General features: G+C 36.2%; 1 protein-coding gene across 1 annotated transcript; it reads left to right on the top strand.

The window, feature by feature from the left end:
- The first annotated feature begins 2,063 nt into the window (after nucleotides 1-2,063).
- Nucleotides 2,064-17,567, top strand: LOC129241106 (succinyl-CoA:3-ketoacid-coenzyme A transferase, mitochondrial). The gene is made up of 7 exons (XM_054877277.1): nucleotides 2,064-2,257; nucleotides 8,871-9,066; nucleotides 14,384-14,557; nucleotides 14,626-14,838; nucleotides 16,354-16,934; nucleotides 17,015-17,185; nucleotides 17,258-17,567. The coding sequence occupies exons 1-7, from the start codon at nucleotides 2,192-2,194 to the stop codon at nucleotides 17,402-17,404; spliced, it is 1,548 nt and encodes a 515-aa protein (XP_054733252.1). The 5' UTR covers nucleotides 2,064-2,191; the 3' UTR covers nucleotides 17,405-17,567.
- Nucleotides 17,568-18,358: the final 791 nt, after the last annotated feature.

The raw sequence follows: 18,358 nt of genomic DNA on the forward strand, positions 1-18,358 counted from the left end.
CGTGTATTATACTTATGCTGAAAACAGTGCATAAAAACTCACCCCCGAGAACAACTGCGTTCTTTTAATTACATATTTACACAATACATCGGTTTGTGTGTGTATGCATTTGGTTGTATCTACACAATGTTGCCTTTGATATTTTTGCTTACACACTTTTTCACACATCCGCGTTATGAGTTACAATTTTTCATTGTTTAATAAGCATAAGCCAAAAACCAACAAATGCAAATAGTTCATTTATCTATAATTAACATTATTCAACAGTATTTTTAAGCTATTTTAACAAAAATGATCATTTTTCTAAGTTTATTTTGTAAATGATTTCGAAATGTACTGCTTGGCAACACTGTGTGGTGAGAGAGCAATGAGCCCCTGGTACCGCTCAAGCATGCATGTCCAGCAGGCTTAAATGTGTGCGTGTCGGGTGGCACTCGTACTTGCTTCGTGTCACACATACTTGTTGTCGGCTTTTGCATGATGAAAATCAAAAATTTTAGATATTAGCGTCAGGTACCCGACAAGCACACATATAAGCAGCAGAACATGCATGCTTGTGCGTCACCAGGAGCTAAATCAGCTGGGTCGGAATTACGGAATTTTTTGAATAATCGTGAAATAAAATCTACGGTACTACGATACGGAAGGAAGGAACTTTTCGTTTACATGGGGTTCTCATTAGTTTGATTGAAACAGCTGAGTCGGAATTGCGTTTACGGGCTTCACTGTTTTCAGCATTAGACTAATGTAGCCGAATGAGTTGGTGCGTGACTACCATTCGGAATTCAGAGAGAACGTAGGTTCGAATCTCGGGGAAACACCAAAATGAAGAAAAAGTGTTTTCTAATAGCAGGCGCCAGTCAGCAGGCAACCGCAAACCTCCGTTCGGAGTCGGCTTGAAACTGTAGGTCCCTCCATTTGTGGAACAACATCAAGACGCACACCACAAATAGGAGGAGGAGCTCGGCCAAACTCCCAGAAAGGGTGTACACGCCAATTATATATATATATACAATACAATATACATATATATATATAATGTAATATACGCTGTAACATCATCTCAAATAAACAGAAAAAGGAAGAACAATTACTTTTATGTGTGATGGTGTGAAATGTGCAATAACAAGTACTTTTAATATATTTCTTAGCTGTAATAATGCTTTTTTATTGAGTAATATCTAAATTTGTACAACACTTTTTATGCTTCGTGATACGATTTTCTATGAAATTTAATCATTTTTTATGCAACCATATGATATACAAATTTTGGAATCAGGTGATCTCAGCTGTTGGCATTTTTTGAAGATCAGCTGATAGTGTTTCTATAGTAGTAGGTTTCTTCAGCAATATTAAAATACTTTTGATTCAAACAAGTACATCCACACGACTTTTTTGTTATCGTAAACCATGCTGTGCAAATAATACTACAATTACATTTTTATGGACTTTTAAAATAAGGTACATTTAGATGTTATAAATACTTAAAAGTAGCAAAAAACTCCTTCGACACGCTTTTATCCTTTTTATGACATTCAGTTTGCACTGTATTTCTCTCCCTGAGAATATTTTTTAAGTTCTTAAAGTTTTTTATACGTTTATACTTTACGTAAGTATTAGTATCAGAAATTTTTTAAATGTGCTCGAGTTTCCGTTGTTGTTGTTGTTGTTGTTGTACCAGCATAAACATTCCCCATATACATATATATGAGGAATGCTGCTGAAGTGACAGTCCTTGGCCGGATATAATCCAAGTTTAACTTACTTCATTTTGAAACATAATAGAAAACTTCTACTGCTAAAATATTTGTCTTGCCGCTAAAATTTTATATATAGTTGAGTGAAATTTAAGATAACAAGGTAAATAAACTTAGTGTACTATATTTATCAACTACTATTACTGTTCAATATACCGATTAACGCACTTAAAATAATCAAAAGTGATAGAATACTTTATCAATGAAATTAAATTATCATTTTGGTAAAATAAATAATTGCCTCACATCGCTATATGTGATAATTTTGTTTTTAATAGCATGAGCTTTATGCAACAGACTAGCAATCAGTGTGGAACTTAAATTTAGTACTTGTTTCACGCTTGGATCCTCTTGTTGTGCCGCGTAGTAGCATAGTTAAGTAGTTTCTTTTATTTCTTTCAGCAAATTGGATTATTTCGTAAAGTATTAAAAATATGTTGATAAACCAACTGCGTAACGGTTTGGCAAATAGCACACTTTATAGTCGACATTCAATAAAAGTGAGTATTGTGACGAGCCAACACCGGCAAGTATTTTGATTTGTAGTTCCCTTCATAATTCTTAATACAGAAATAAATATGCTGTCTAACTACATAACTACATACATATATGAAGTGTTTGTGTGTGAGCTAAAACTAAAGAGCTTCAGCAGATTTATGCGAAGGTGACATGAAATGAAACTCCAAGTTTCGTGAGAGCTCTGTAAAAATGAGCATATTCCGCCTATAAAATGTTATATTCCGATAATGCCACTAAGGGAAATAATTCTGGTATGGACATTAGTTGAGGAATTTCGGTGATTTTGTGGTTAACAATTTTAGTAACAATTATTACATCTTCGGTCGTGAGTTGCTTAGCCAACAAGGAGCATCAGTTCCTATCACTGTTCATTTATCTTAAAACGCATCACATGGTTTGATAATCGTTGATAATTTGATATGATGATATGCACTTTAATATGCCCATATGCATGTGTAAAAATGTATAGCTGTTGTTTGTACCATGATCAAAATATAGTAAGGGGAACCGCTGAGCATTTTCAACGTTTGCAAATCATTTACTCTCACGCGAGGGCATAATATCAAGAATGATAGAAACAAGATTGCGCCCATCAGAGAGTGCGTGACGTCACGTTTGCCGAGTTGTGCAGTGTTACCAATCACTTGCTCTTCGCAATAAATTGGGTGCTTTTTTATACCCAAAATGCGAATTTTTTTAAGTTTCGTGTTTATTTCTTTTTTTAATTCAAAGCTACCGAAACTGTAAGTAAAAAAAAACTATATTATTAAAGAAAAAAAGGTTAAAAAAAGTCACTCTGAGAAGATTTTAGTGCTAATGAAAATTGGTTGATTCTTATAAAATATGATATTTTGAAGGTGCGAATTTAATTTTTTATTCCTTTTAAGGTTATGCAAGAATACTAAATCTTTTCCTCTAAACTCTTCTTAAGATTGAACACCTTTTAACACATTTTAAAAAGCGTTTGATTTTACTGAATGCGAATTAAAACCTTAGAGGTGTAATCATTTCTTCCGGTCAGTGGGGCATAGGGCATTAAGAGGTGTATTCATAGTAAAACTAAACAAAAAAGGACCAGAAAATCCTAAAGAAATTATAATAACATTTTTACAAAAAGAGTACCTTATCTAGTGACATAACCTCTAATATAGCAAAAAAGTCGTTCCCTTAAGAGTTTGTCACGCATACAAAGTTCTTTAAGTAATTTAACAAAAGTTTGGTATTTGATTTTCTTTAAATGTTATATATATATATAAATAAAACTGAGTAAATTATTGAACTAATTTAAAAAAAAAATTATATTTTACAAAATTATAAATATTACTTTTAATTAGTACAGGCTAGAAAAATGTCATGAAGAAAGAATTAAAACTCCGAGACTAAATAAGAAAAAAAAAAAAATGCTAAATCAAGTTACGAAAATGGTATTCTGGCCATACTGGTGCTAAAACGACGTAACTCTTTGTCAAATTCGCTGAACGCAAAGTAACGATTATTTCCATCATGTGTGGGCATCATAAAAATATGCTCATTTAATTCCGGTAATGAAGAAATGCAAACTAGAACAACGCCAACAAGGCGTTGTCAATTAACCACAAAATTTCTCAAGTATCAAAGATTACAAGACCCTAATATTGGAGAAAGTACTGCTAATTCAAATGAACAGCTAGAATATTGAACTAATATTATACATATGCATGCCTGAAATAACGACTGCTTTGTGTCTTTGCAACAATTCGTAATAAATATTTACGTTATCACTTGATTACAACTGAATTGTTAACAATTTGAAATGATGTTGATTAACTCATACAAATAAATTATATTGAAAACATAATAAAGAATTATAATTACCACCATAACACTAAGTATTTGTATAATATTTACATACATATGTATAGTATATGTAAGTGGCAACTGACCCAGCAAGAAGAGTGGCGGTCATGTTACCCTTCACGTAACCGCCACGCGTGGCCGTTAAACTATCACTAACCACGCCCCTTTACAATCACGTTGTTAAAAGCGTTGGGAAAATCGTGCCAAAACTTTGTGTACGGGTGATTTTCTATCCTTTTCATACATATGGATTCGTTTGCCAGTGCCAGTTTCATATAAACGTAGCGACGAACAAAATAACTTTTAAGCCAGCGGCGACAGCACAGCGCGATAGCCCAGCGGCTAGCAATGTAGACTTCCGATCCGAAATCCTTGGTTCGAATCACAAAAAAAAATTCTTTTTTATACATTTATTTTATTTTGTTTTATGATATGTTTATGAGGAGATTTTTTTCATGGCAGAAATACACTCGGTATTTTGCCATTGCCTGCTGATGGGCGACCGCTATTAGAAAAATGTTTTTATAAATTTTGCTTTCACCGAGATTCGAACTGATGTTTTCTCTGTGAATTCTGAATAGTAATCACGCACCAACCCATTCGGCTACGGCGTTTGTTTACTTTGAGTGATGCAAAAATCAGGAAAACTATATGAATAAAGTTTGCTTACTGCTTACACATTTGCCAAAGGTTGACAATTTGATTCTCGGCCTACTTTGATATCAAAAAGAGAGAAAAGATATCTTTTTGACTTATTGCTTTGACAGCCACTTGCCGTTTTTTTTTTTGTTTTTTTTTTCTATTGATGCAAAAATGAGAAAAAATATATGAATGAAGTTTGCTTACTGCTTACACATTTTCCAAAGGTGACGGAGAATAAAAAAAAAGTCGATTTTCAAACAAATACGAGTGCATATGTGTTAGTAACATACAAAAAAGTGTAATTGTGTTAGTGTTTCGGTCACACAGGTTTTGCTGGGGATGGTCTTTATGTTGTAACAGCATACAAAATATAGCTTAAAACTTTTGAATAATGCTGATTCCGGTGGCATAGATTCCAAATGTGAGAACAATGCGTCTACCCCCACCACAAAATTTAAGTTGAAAAATACGGAGAAGAAAAATGAAGAATATCAATATTTTTGTAAAGAAATTATCTCCTCATGGAATCTAAAGGTATTCTCTATGGAAAGCGAACAAGCGTAAAGTTGCTACCAGAGACACTGAGAGATAATGACTTTTGGGAGGGAATTCAAGAGGGTATCCCTAATAGCTTTACAAAGTATCAATATGGGGTTACCTTACCAGACTTTTCACTCACCTCTAAAACAAGCATTATACCTGCGTGTGTTAAAGAGTCATACCAAACTACATTGCCCGAAATTGAACATATAACACCGCAGTTATATACCTAAACAGATGACCAATAGAGTCTTAAAAAGTCTTAGAAAAGTACTTACAGCTTGTAGAGGAGTGACTGGGGAACTAAAGTGGGCCGGCGAATTAAAGTGAATGATCAAAAATATAAACATGTGACATTTACGCTCAAGATAAACACATACCCAGCTGTTGTTCCCCAAGCTAACAACGTTGGGTACCTTGTACCCCTTTCATGGAAAACATACTTAGTCCTGCCATAATTACTGTTGCAAGTTAAGTCGGTTATAGATATGAAATTATAATACTTTTTTTATTGAAGTTAGTTTTATTTAATCATGTAAATGTTAAAAATAAAATTTTAATTTTCATTCGAAATGGTCATCATTTGCTTTTACCCAAATCTTCAAACGCTTAAGCCATTCAGCCATTGCAGCACGTACGGTTTTCATGGATATTGACGTAGCTGCTCGAACCAAAAACTGTTTGAGACTCTCCAAATTTCTGTGTGGTCTTCGACAGGCCATGTTCTCTAACTCTGACAACAAACTGTATTCCAATGGATTCAGATCTGGACTTCTACACGGCCAATCTTCTGCGGCTATGAACCCAGGAATATTATTTTTTAGTCACTGCTGGAAGATCCAACGCTCTCCATTGAAGGGAGCACTGCTCAACTGCTGTGTCGTTTTGCTTAATAAAAATTTCTTCGACAGTTAACATTTTATTATCATCTGTGAAAAGAATATTTTCACGGCCGTTGACCACGTGCCACCAAAGAAACTGCTTGCATCTGTCGAGTCTATTTTTCTTTAAGCGCGTTGTCAAAAATTGACCATTTGAGCGACGGAAGACTTTCATGTGGAGATTATCTCTAAATAGTTTTGATACGGATCTGGTCGATACATTCCTTTCCCTGGGCATGATTATCTGCTTTCTAAGGGGATTTGTGAGAATTCTTTCTCAAGCGATTTAATTGCCACGAAACTGAGTATAACTTATTGTATAAGTAGACAATGCATACGAATAAAAGCAAAAATAACGGAACTTTTTTATGCGAATTTATTATAAAATTTGTCACAGAATTTGTGGTAAGAATAAATAGATTCTCGCAAAAAGGTACAAATAAATTTGAAGAATTCAAATCTACACTAGTTAATACACCGATAGTCTACATAAAAACTATATACTGCGCTAGACAGAGCTACTGGACCGACGTATACAGACGGACGCTAAATGACACGCATCGGGGACGCTTACTATCTTCCTAAACTCCCGATCTCAGAATGCGATCATCGAAGTCCAACCACCACCTATTGCACATGAAGAGCTTCAGCTACCCCGACAGACCCGAGTAAACTCTTACCTATCCAGAATCGACCCCGACATACTAACCACCTTTCGATGTTATATAAAGTGTATAAAGATGATGATTACTTACAATCGCACCGATCACTGGGGGCATAGGACCCAAATTTCAGGGCTTAAATGTGTATTTAAAAAGCGCGATACATATATGTCCAAATTTTTTTGCTGGAATGTCCGTACAACTCTCTTCTATAGTGTCGCAGAGTTTGAGCGTGATCTCTCAATTAGCTTGTTTTTGTCATTTAATTATATAAGTCAACCGTAGGTGTGCTCTGCAATTTTCACTATAGATGCAAATATCGAACAAAGAATTTGTCTTGAATGTTGTGTTTTGAACGTGATTTCGTGTGCCGAATCATTGAAAATGTTGCAGAAAGCCCATGGCGAGTGTGTTTTATCAAAAACTTGGGTATACGAGTGGTATTAGGCTTTTGTAGAGGGCCGAGAAGTCGTGGAAGATTTGCCCCGATCCGGTCGCCCATCAACGTCTTCAACGGATGAAAACGTCGACAAAGTCAAGGAAATGGCGTTGGAAAACCATCATTTAAGTTTAAGGGGGGTAGCTCGCGACCTTAGCGTGTCGTACGAATCAATTCTCAATAAAAAAATTCATTGAAAGAAGGTGGCTGAAGACATATTTGAACAAGTGAATTCGGATCCAACGTTTATCCAGCGCATCGTAACAGGTGATGAGACGTGGGTATATGAGTTTGACATGCAAACCAGTCCACAGGCGTCTGAATGGCGCTATCCATATGAGCCGAAACCCAAAAAACCACGTCAAAGTCGGCCAGAAGTGAAAGTCATGCTACTCGTTTTCTTTGATTATCATGGTGTTGTGCACTCGGAATTCATTCCAAACGATTCTACGGTAAATAAAGGATATTATTTGGAAGTTATGCGACTTTGGAGAGAGAACGTGTGTGTGAGGATAGAGGTCATTAAGGAGAATTCGCTGAAAGAGTTGGAGAAGGCCATTAGAGTATTCATGACGTCAAAATTGATTGCATCGAAAAGTTGGGAATGTACACCAAAATTACTGCGATAGATCTACGAGACTATAGTTAGACCTATGATTTCCTACGGGGCAGTAGTCTGGGAGCGTTACACGACGAAGCAAAATACGACGAAGTAAAAAATACTTTAACAAGGTTATCAAATCTTGCGTGCATCCGCGGCATCAATGGAGGTTTTTCTAGAACTCACACCTCTTCACATTCATTTCCAGTCTTAAGTGAAGAGGGATATCCTAAGAACAACCAAAGCTATCATTGGCTCATGCGGTTTTAATGCCATGGGTCGTGATGCTCCGGATATTTAGTTTTGTCAAACGGTTCAAGACTGAACTGGGTAATAAATAGACTTTCGGAACGGTTATTTAATACTGCAAATAGATAAACCAGAACATGATAAATGTTATACGGCCGAATCCCTAACCGAGGAAGGTGCAGCGCCAGGTGCGGAAACGCTAGGCTAGAATAGAAATATGTTAATTTTAAGTGGAAGTCTATATGTATATAATTGGCGCGTACACCCTTTTTGGGTGTTTGGCCGAGCTCCTCCTCCTATTTGTTGGGTGCGTTTTGATGTTGTTCCACAAACGGAGGGACCTACAGTTCCAAGCCGACTCCGAACGGCAGATATTTTTATGAGGAACTTTTTTCATGGCAGAAATTCACTCGGAGGTTTGCCATTGCCTGCCGAGGGGCGACCGCTATTAGAAAAATGTTTTTATTAATTTTGGTTTCACCGAGATTCGAACCTACGTTCTCAAATTCAAATTCAAGCTAAAACAGCACGAAATTGAGCTGTCACAACGTACATCGCCTTTGCAGAAGAATCGTCCTGGCCACTCCCAAGTGAATGGCGATCAGTAACTTTCCCCACTTGCGTGGACTTCTACATATGGAACCCGGGAGGATGGTTCCATATGTAGAAGTCCACGCAAGTGGGGAAAGTTACCTTTATTATTACATCATGGTAATTACTGATCTTCTCTTTTATTTTTTTAAGCTCATTGCTTGTTACTCCACAAGTGTCAAATCTAAAGGAAAAATTTTCGAGAGTGCAGCTGCAGCAGTTTCTGATATCCCAAATGGATCTAAAATCTTATTCGGTGGATTTGGTGTCTGCGGCATACCTGAGAAATTGATCGATGCCCTTCGGGAAAAGAGTGTTAAGAATATAACTGCAGTTTCAAATAACGGAGGTTAGTCACAATTTAATTTATTATCAAATTTATTTTTAGGTTATGTTATGAAAATCCATGTTAAAACTCATTGTTCAACACGATTAATTTATTTACTTGGACCAAACAAATATAGGTATCTATAAGTACAAATAGAAATATGTAAGTCACATAGATACAATTTCTTAGACCAACTTGAAACATTATTTGCCAGGATATCGGCACAACCGTGCCAATGCCAGCAATGGGGCTCGATACTGTGTCTCATTAAAGAGGCTAATCCAATAATGTATATAAATGTGGAAGTATATTAGGTAGAAAAGTCGTGATAAGACAATGACAATTAGTTCCGTTGGACCATCAGTTTCCCAAGAAACATTTAATTTGGACCCAGATCAGTAATTATTGATTTTACAACTAACAGCCTTGACAATTGAATAATTCTATGAAAGGAATCTGTGATTGACTCAATTCTTGTATTTTTATTTATTTATTTATTTATTATCTACCGATTACTCTTACGAAATAAACATTATTTAAAAAAACTTAACAACTTCAACTTAAAGCTACCTATTTCTAAGCTAAAGCTTAGATCTTTAGTATAATTATTGCATATGCGAATGCTTCTAGCAAATGGCTCATTAAACTCATAAGTAGTCGTGTGAACATTTTCAACGAACAAACTATTTCTTCTTAATTCGCGGTATAGGACTTCAAACTTAACTAAATCAGCGATTTGCGAATAGTAAATATTCGAATTTAAAAAATTATCTACAAATAAAATTGAAAGATATGTTCTTCTATATTACGGACTCTGCAAGCCGAGTAATTTACGTCTACCAATATACTTGTAGTTTGGGAGACCATTTGGCCATGGCAAAGTACGCAAAGCAATACTTTTGAACTTTTTCAACGTTATTAGTGTAGGATTATGCAACAGTAGTCCAAGTATAGTCTCCCTGAGCATCAATACACTTATTCCAATGTGATTCCAATTTATGAATTCAAAATACGCTTCCACAGCTGTTATGACCTCATTATTTGGTGAAAAACGCTTTCCACGCATGAATTTTTTTAAGTCTGGAAAAAGATGGAAGTCGTTAGGGGCCAAATCTGGTGAGTACGGTGAATGCCCCAACAATTCGTGGTTTTTAATAGGACTATGAATAAGTTCGTGCGGTTTTTTCGAAATTTGAAACTTTATTGACGTAAAATGGTTACAAATTTAATATTCAAAGTATTGTCCATCGCTTACTACTACTTTTTCCCATCTTTCTGGCAATTCACGGATTCCCTTTGTGAAAAATTCGGTCGGTTTTGCCGCAATCCACGAATCGATCCATTTTTTGACTTCATCGTAATTACGGAAGTGCTGGTCAGCCAGGCCATGTTGCATCGATCGGAAGAGATAGTAATCGGATGGCGCAAGGTCTGGACTATACGGCGGGTGGGATAGGACATCCCATTTGAGCGTTTCTAAGTATGTTTTGACCACTTGTGCAACATGTGGCCGAGCATTGTCATGTTGCAAAATAACTTTGTCGTGTCTATCGGCGTATTGCGGCCGTTTTTCTCGCAGTGCTCGGCTCAAACGCATCAATTGTCGTCGGTAGACATCCCCCGTAATCGTTTCATTCGGTTTCAGTAGCTCATAATACACAACACCCAGCTGGTCCCACCAGATACACAGCATAACCTTCAGGCCATGAATATTCTGCGCCGACGTCGATGTTGAAGCATGGCCAGGGTATCCATACGTTGCCCGACGTTTTGGATTGTCGTAATGGACCCACTTTTCATCGCCAGTCACAATTCGATGCAAAAAACCCTTTCTTTTGTGCCGTTGAAGCAGTTGTTCGCATGCCATAAAACGGCGTTCAACGTCTCTTGGCTTCAATTCATACGGCACCCAATGGCCTACCTTTCGGATCATTCCCATGGCTTTTAAACGTTTGGAAATGGTTGATTGATCAACTCCCAAAGTTTTTGCATCCTCTTCTTGCGTTTGAGCCGGATCTTGATCGAGCAATTCCTCCAATTCGGTATCCATGAACTTTGGCGGCGCACCCTCGCGTTCTTCGTCTTCCAAGCCAAAATCACCACTTTTAAAACGTGCAAACCACTTCTGGCACGTTCGCTCAGCTAGAGCATGCTCACCATAAACTTCCACCAAGATACGATGACTTTCGGCTGCTTTTTTCTTCATATTAAAATAATGAAGAAGAATTCCCCGCAAAAACACATTATTTGGCACGAAATTCGATATTTTCAAATAAAAAACTTATACTGACGTTTGTGCCTTACGACAGTAGCTCTCCAATGAATGTTTGGAAATGTGGATCGATGGAATAATAATCAAGTTACGCCATCTGTTGTAAAACCGCAAGGAACTTATTCATAGTCCTATTAGCTATTGTCAAAATACTCTTGTGACGCGGTGCATTGTTCTGATGAAAAATAATTTTTTTCTGGGTAAACTGGGTCTCTTTTAACGAATTTTTTCCTTTAGTTGATCTAAAAGGTTACAATCATATTCAGGAGTTATTGTTTTACCAGTTTGCAAGTAATCCACAAACAATATTCCTTTCGCATTCCAAAAAACCGATGCTAACACCTTGGCCGATTTTTGGACACGAATTCGTTTCGGAGCTGTTTTGATTTAGGATCATCCATAGCGATGAATCGACGCACAAAATCCACTTTTTCCCTTTCGAAAACGCGCTGAATGTTGCTGAGAAAGTCGCATTCTATTGTTAGCGAATGCGGCACCCATTGTGCACACAGCTTGCAATGCGTCAGTCAAAATATTGCTTACACTTCCTAATAATTTTCCACGATTTCTGGTTACTGTTACTGTTTTTGAACGTCCTTCATTGTCTTCAAGGCTTGTACGATCACGTTTAAATTCAGCAACTCATCATTTCTACTATTCTAATTGTTGGCGAAAAGTCTTATACACTTTCATCATCCGTTTATAAATTTCCGTCGCTTTTAAACCTTCCAAAAATAAAAATTCAATCAGCACACAATATTCGATTTTTTCCATTGTAGAAAATATTGTGACACGGCGATACTCAATGGCTTGTAAACAAAGAATGAATTGGCAGATTGGACTGAAACTTGACATACTTTGATATGAAAGGTGTACCAACATAACAAAAAAAATGAGGCTAGTAGTAATGCCCTGTCTCATCACACCTTAAAACAATTGAGCTTGATTTTAAAGTACGCTTATGGTTTAATTAGTGCATAAAGCTGAAATTAATCTTAGGGGAACTATACCATGTTGATGTATGGATATGAGTGACTGGACATGATTGAACAATTCGGTTTTGTGCAGAGCTTCCAAGAGTTAAGAAAAAAAGCTGTTCATAGGCAGTTATTAAATGGGTTCGCAATTGGTCTAGATATGAATGAATAATTTAACTTAAAAAATATTGTGGCAATACCTTCTTGGTTAGTTTTTTGACTACTTTTAAGGTTATATATTGCCAACTTAACGACGGCTGGCATCACATAGAAGCTATCAATTTGATCTAATGGTCAGGAATCCAATATATCCAAGGATACATGATTTTCATATACTTTTTAGAACAAATTACAAGAGTCAGATACAACTCCTTCGTAGAATAAACTTGTAGGAAATCTATTCGTTTTGCGTTTCGTGTTAATATATTGCAAAAAACTTTTAGGATTACGTCTCAGATTTGATTCAACTCTAAACATATATTGTTTGAATAGGAGGTTGTGGAGATAGTCGAACTCTTTTCGTAGAGGATAAGGGAACTAATAAGTTTTGCTATGTCCAAATTAAGAAACTCCATATAAATTACTGAACGGTTTGGGGCATCTACGACAGTTCCAAAATGAATTGTTGAGTTCGTGCAGGAATCTCTTCAGCAGATATTTCTATCGAGAGGCACGATTGAGTTTTACTGAGCGTCTATCAGCTGCAACCTCTTGCTATCTGGGAGGTTTATAAAATAATCCTAGTGGCGAACCATTGTTGCTATCTTTTCGGGCTGCCAGACAGTAATGACGGCTCTTGACTCTGTATTAGTGTGGGATTGGAGAAACCCTGAAATAGGCGGCAACCCCAATATAAAGCCCACAAGCGAAAGCGACAACTACAGCGACAACGACAATGAGAATGACAACACTGAATATAGACAAGCGCGACGTGTTGTGAAAGAAGACGGGAGTAGCAGACAGACGCGCAGCCGTGTAGATACAAATTTTAAGCCGCTAGCATATTTTCTTTTTTTCAAGTAATCAATCAAATTCAAATTCAAATCAAATTCTTTTATTTGTACAACTATTTGTTAATAATAAAACAGATAAAAGGACCCACATTAGTGATATCGTCAAGTTGATCTGCATGAAGAGGTACCAGAATATTTATAGTAACAAAATGTCTGATAAGTTGGACCGGAACGGCTCGACTTGGGGGATATCTCGTGCAGAAGAGGTATGAGCCTCTAAGTTTGAATGTTTGGATCTCTCAGCAGTGGATTTGTATGTTATATGGTGTGTATACCACAATATGCTTTCAACTTAATGCTTATTATTTCTTCTTAGAACTTGATTTCTAGCCCCTAATCTACGGGGCGGCCGCCGTAGGTGAATGGGTTGGTGCGTGAATACCATTCGGAATTAAGAAAAACATTTTTCTAATAGCGGTCGCCCCTCGGCAGATAATGGCAAGTCCGAGTGTATTTCTGTCATGAAAAAGCTCCTCATAAAAATATCTGCCGTTCGGAGTCGGCTTGAAACTGTAGGTTCCTCCATCTGTGGAACAATATCAAGACGTACCTCACAAATAGGTGGAGGAGCTCGGCAAAACACCCAAAAAGCGTGTACTGCCCCCGGCAGTCGTAGCCGAATAGTTTGATGCGTGACTACCTTTTGGGAGTGCATAAGTTCGAATCTTCGTGGATGAAACATCAAAATGGTAGAAAAAGTTTTTTCCGAGTGTATTTTTGCTCCTGAAAAAGCTTCATATAAAAAACATTTGCCGTTTGGAGTCGGCTTAAAGCTGTAGGTCCTCCATTTATGGAACAACATCAGGACACATATCACAAATAGGAAGAGGAGCTCGGGCAGACACCTAACAGAAGTGTATGCGCCAATTATTTATTTTTATAATATTTTAAACAAGCACTTGTTATAACATTTATTTATTTATTATATAGTACAATATGCTTAATTGTTTGTAAAAATGAAATTAAATGAAATTGGCCATTGAAATTCTGATAAAACAAATGTTTCTACCCCACATTCTCAGAAATTTTACAACCTCGTATACTGAATAATAAAATAATTTAAATCTTATTTTTAGGTGTTGAAGATTGGGGTATTGGCTTGCTGATCCAACAAAAGCAAATCAGCAAGATGATTGCTTCTTATGTTGGTGAAAATAAAGAACTAGTCCGGCAATATTTGTCAGGTGAATTAGCCATAGAATTGACACCACAGGGTACTATTGCCGAGAAAATTAGAGCTGGTGGCGCTGGTAAGCACTATCAACATAATGAATGTTTCATCGTTGATATTAATTAGAATACTACAAATTAATTTCAGGAATTCCGGCATTTTTCACACCTACCGGATATGGTACCCTTGTACAAAAAGGAGGGGCGCCAATTAAGTATACAAAGGATGGCAAAATCGCAGTTGCTAGTAAACCCAAACCGGTGCAAACATTTAATGGGAGAGACTACATTATGGAGGAGTCTATTTTTGCCGATTATGCTGTTATAAAGGCTTATAAAGCCGACCCATATGGCAATTTAGGTCAGTATTTCATCACATACATATCTCGGTATTACTGGAATTAGTATTGATTTTTGTTTTTTACCAAATTTGAATTATTGTTTTATCAAAAGTCCATACTTATGAGCCGCGGCTTCAAATAATCGGACACGAGTTTTGATTACTTTCATATATTAGAATCACTAAATTACTTTGAAAGAAAAAATATTTCGCATTTAATTGACTTATTATCTAATATCATATTTCAATTACAGTAACATTTTTTGTTTAAAATACTTAATCAGGCCGGTTCTGTAACTAATTTGCTGGCACGTGCCTTAAAATTCACTCGGAAGTGAATAACAAAACCTAACCCAATACGACGTTGAAATTCTTGATATTGATGCATATACATATACAACACCATATTCAGAATGAAAAGGATAGAGATATCTGTCAGATCGTCCAAGTATGCCTGTCACTTTTGGAATGGTTGACATTTAAAATAAGCGAAATTATAGAATAGCCCCATATACCTTCTAAAGTAATTAAAAAAATACGAAAAATACAAGGCGGTAATTTACAATTTTTACAAATGCGAACTAGACAGCTGCAGTATAAAAACAACCAATAGAGCTCGTAAAGGCCAAAATAAAGATTTCCAATACTTAAAACTATTTTTTTATTCAATAAATTTCCTCAGTAAATTTGCTCAAATTCGGTAAACGGGATGATAGCAAAGCAAGAAAGCGTTAGAATTTTGTAAATGTGTGGAATAAAGCCCACTTGTTTACATTAAATTAAAAATCTAGGCAGTTCCATTGGAAAAAGAAATGGTTGGTGTACATTGATTTTTCTTAAACTTTCAAGTTTTGTAGCATTCGGTTTTATAAATTTATTTTTTAATAATATATATTAGAAATTTTTAATATTGCCTAAAAGGTTCTTAAAAAGGGAATTTCTTTCAAATTCAAATTTTTAATTACGAATATCTTGCAAAATAAAAAAAAAATTTCAAAACTATTTAGCACAGTATATTTAGTACCCAAGTACTACTTGTGTAATCTAAAAGAGGTTTTAAATAATATAATATAACATTCACCGAGAGTCCATCTTCGTCTTTGCCTTCTGAATGCCGGTAGCGAAGTCCATTCTTCTGCTGCCTTTTGTGACCCGCATTACTCTTACTACAAAAACTCAAATACGGACGAAGTTTTGATTTTTGTCTCTCCCTAGAAATGGTGTAAATGTTATCTTTGGTAATACGTAGGCTACCTTTCCAGAGTCAGCTAATAACTTTAGACCTATTTTTGTGTGATGCCTTTTTTTAAATATGAAGTTATTTATGTTACATTTCTGTAACCAATATGGAGAAACATATTGAAATTTTTTATAATGGAGTATGCAATGGGACTGTTTAAAAAATTTATAACATGGACATTGGGCAAAAATGTGTCATTCGCAGGTTATTTGGCATCTTATACTCTCTCTGTTGCTTATTACTATTTAACATTTCTTTACTTCTTTTTATTATATGTATTTTTTATTTTTGTTTAGTTTTCAACAAGTCAGCACGTAACTTCAATGCTCCTATGAGTCGCGCCGCTAAGACAACCATTGTTGAGGTAGAAGACATTGTACCTGTTGGCGCGTTAACTCCGAATGAGATTCATATTCCAGGCATTTATGTAGATCGAATCGTTAGGGGCTCCAACTATCGCAAGCGAGTAGAGCGTCTTCGCCTGCGTGAAAACACTGATAATGAGTCAAAGTCTAGCCCAGGACAAGAGTTGCGTGAACGAATCGCAAAACGTGTAGCCTTAGAATTCCGGGATGGCATGTATGCCAATTTGGGCATCGGAATGCCAGTTTTATCTTCTAATTACATACCTAAAGGAATGAAAGTTATGTTGCAGTCCGAAAATGGAATATTAGGTCTGGGACCATTCCCAACGAAGGAACAGGTTGATCCAGATCTGATTAATGCCGGAAAAGAGAGTGTAACTGTTGTACCAGGAGCATCATATTTTGGTTCAGATGACAGTTTTGCTATGATTCGTGGTGGCCATGTCGATTTGACGATACTTGGAGCAATGGAAGTGTCTGCGACTGGCGATTTGGCCAATTGGATGATACCGGTAAGTATTGGATGATGATGATAAATACAAGCGTAAGTGAATAAAACCACAATGAACTCTCTTTTATTTTTGAATGCTAGGGTAAACTTGTGAAAGGCATGGGTGGCGCTATGGATTTGGTGGCGGCTCCTGGCACCAAAGTCGTTATCACAATGGAACATAACGCACGGGATGGTTCACCTAAAATTTTAGACAAATGTACGTTGCCACTAACTGGACAATGCGTTGTTGATTTGATTATTTCGGAAAAGGTATGATTAAATGCCAAGCTTAAGTATTGTTCTTAAGTAATCCAGCAACATTTTGGTTGAAATATTGTATAGGCTGTTTTTTCCGTGGAGAAAGGCGTTGGCTTGACACTAATTGAAATTGCTGATGGTTTCTCGGTGGAAGATCTGAGATCTTGCACAGGCGCGGAGTTTGAAGTTTCCCCGAGTCTCAAGAAAATGGCTCAAATTGATGAAAACTAGAGACTTTTGTATGCAATATTGGTAATTACATACACAAATATAATATGTTGTAAGATGCTAAAATTTGCCTTTGTCAAAGTAACTAAATATAATTGTGTGATACGTCTGCATTTATTTAACTAGGTCAATTAAATTTGCTATTTTTTCACAATTTTTAATAAAACTATATGTTTTGTTTAATATGGGAAGAGAAAAATTACGCGTAAGAGTAAGGACTGGAAGTGGATAGCTGAAGCAGTAGAGGTTAATATACGAACATACAAATATATATGTACAGGGTTGGCCATATTAAACTGACCCATTGAGTAACCCTATAACTTTTTACTGTAATTTGAAATCTAAGGTTTACGTCAACAAGCCAAAGACACTAGGCGCACTTAAGGCCAATATCCGACGGGAAATAGCCGCCATATCGGCCGAGACGCTGGCCAAAACTATGGAAAACGCCGAAAAACGGGCATATTACGCTATACGAGCTAAGGGCGACCACTTGCGCGATATCATATTCAAAAAGTGATGTAAACGAATCTCCTTGAACTAAATTAAATGTTTTTCACAATGAAACACAAAAAAATGTTTCTTTTTCCATATTTTTTTAATAATCACATGGGTCAGTTTAAGATGGCCAACCCTGTACATATCCAAATACGTGCTAAGGGCGACCACTTGCGCGATATCATATTCAAAAAGTGATGTAAACGAATCTCCTTGAACTAAATTAAATGTTTTTCACAATGAAACACAAAAAAATGTTTCTTTTTCCATATTTTTTTAATAATCACATGGGTCAATTTAATATGGCCAACCCTGTATATGTGTGAAAGTGTGTGTGATATAAATTTGTATACTTTCAATTGCTTATGATACACATTGGGTTTGATGTGATTCATTCGAATTGATTTTTAGTTCATTATTTACCGTGAACATATGTATGTTCATGACACTGTCAGAGTG

Source organism: Anastrepha obliqua, chromosome 3 (genome assembly GCF_027943255.1).
Source record: "Anastrepha obliqua isolate idAnaObli1 chromosome 3, idAnaObli1_1.0, whole genome shotgun sequence".
Lineage (NCBI taxonomy): Eukaryota > Metazoa > Arthropoda > Insecta > Diptera > Tephritidae > Anastrepha > Anastrepha obliqua.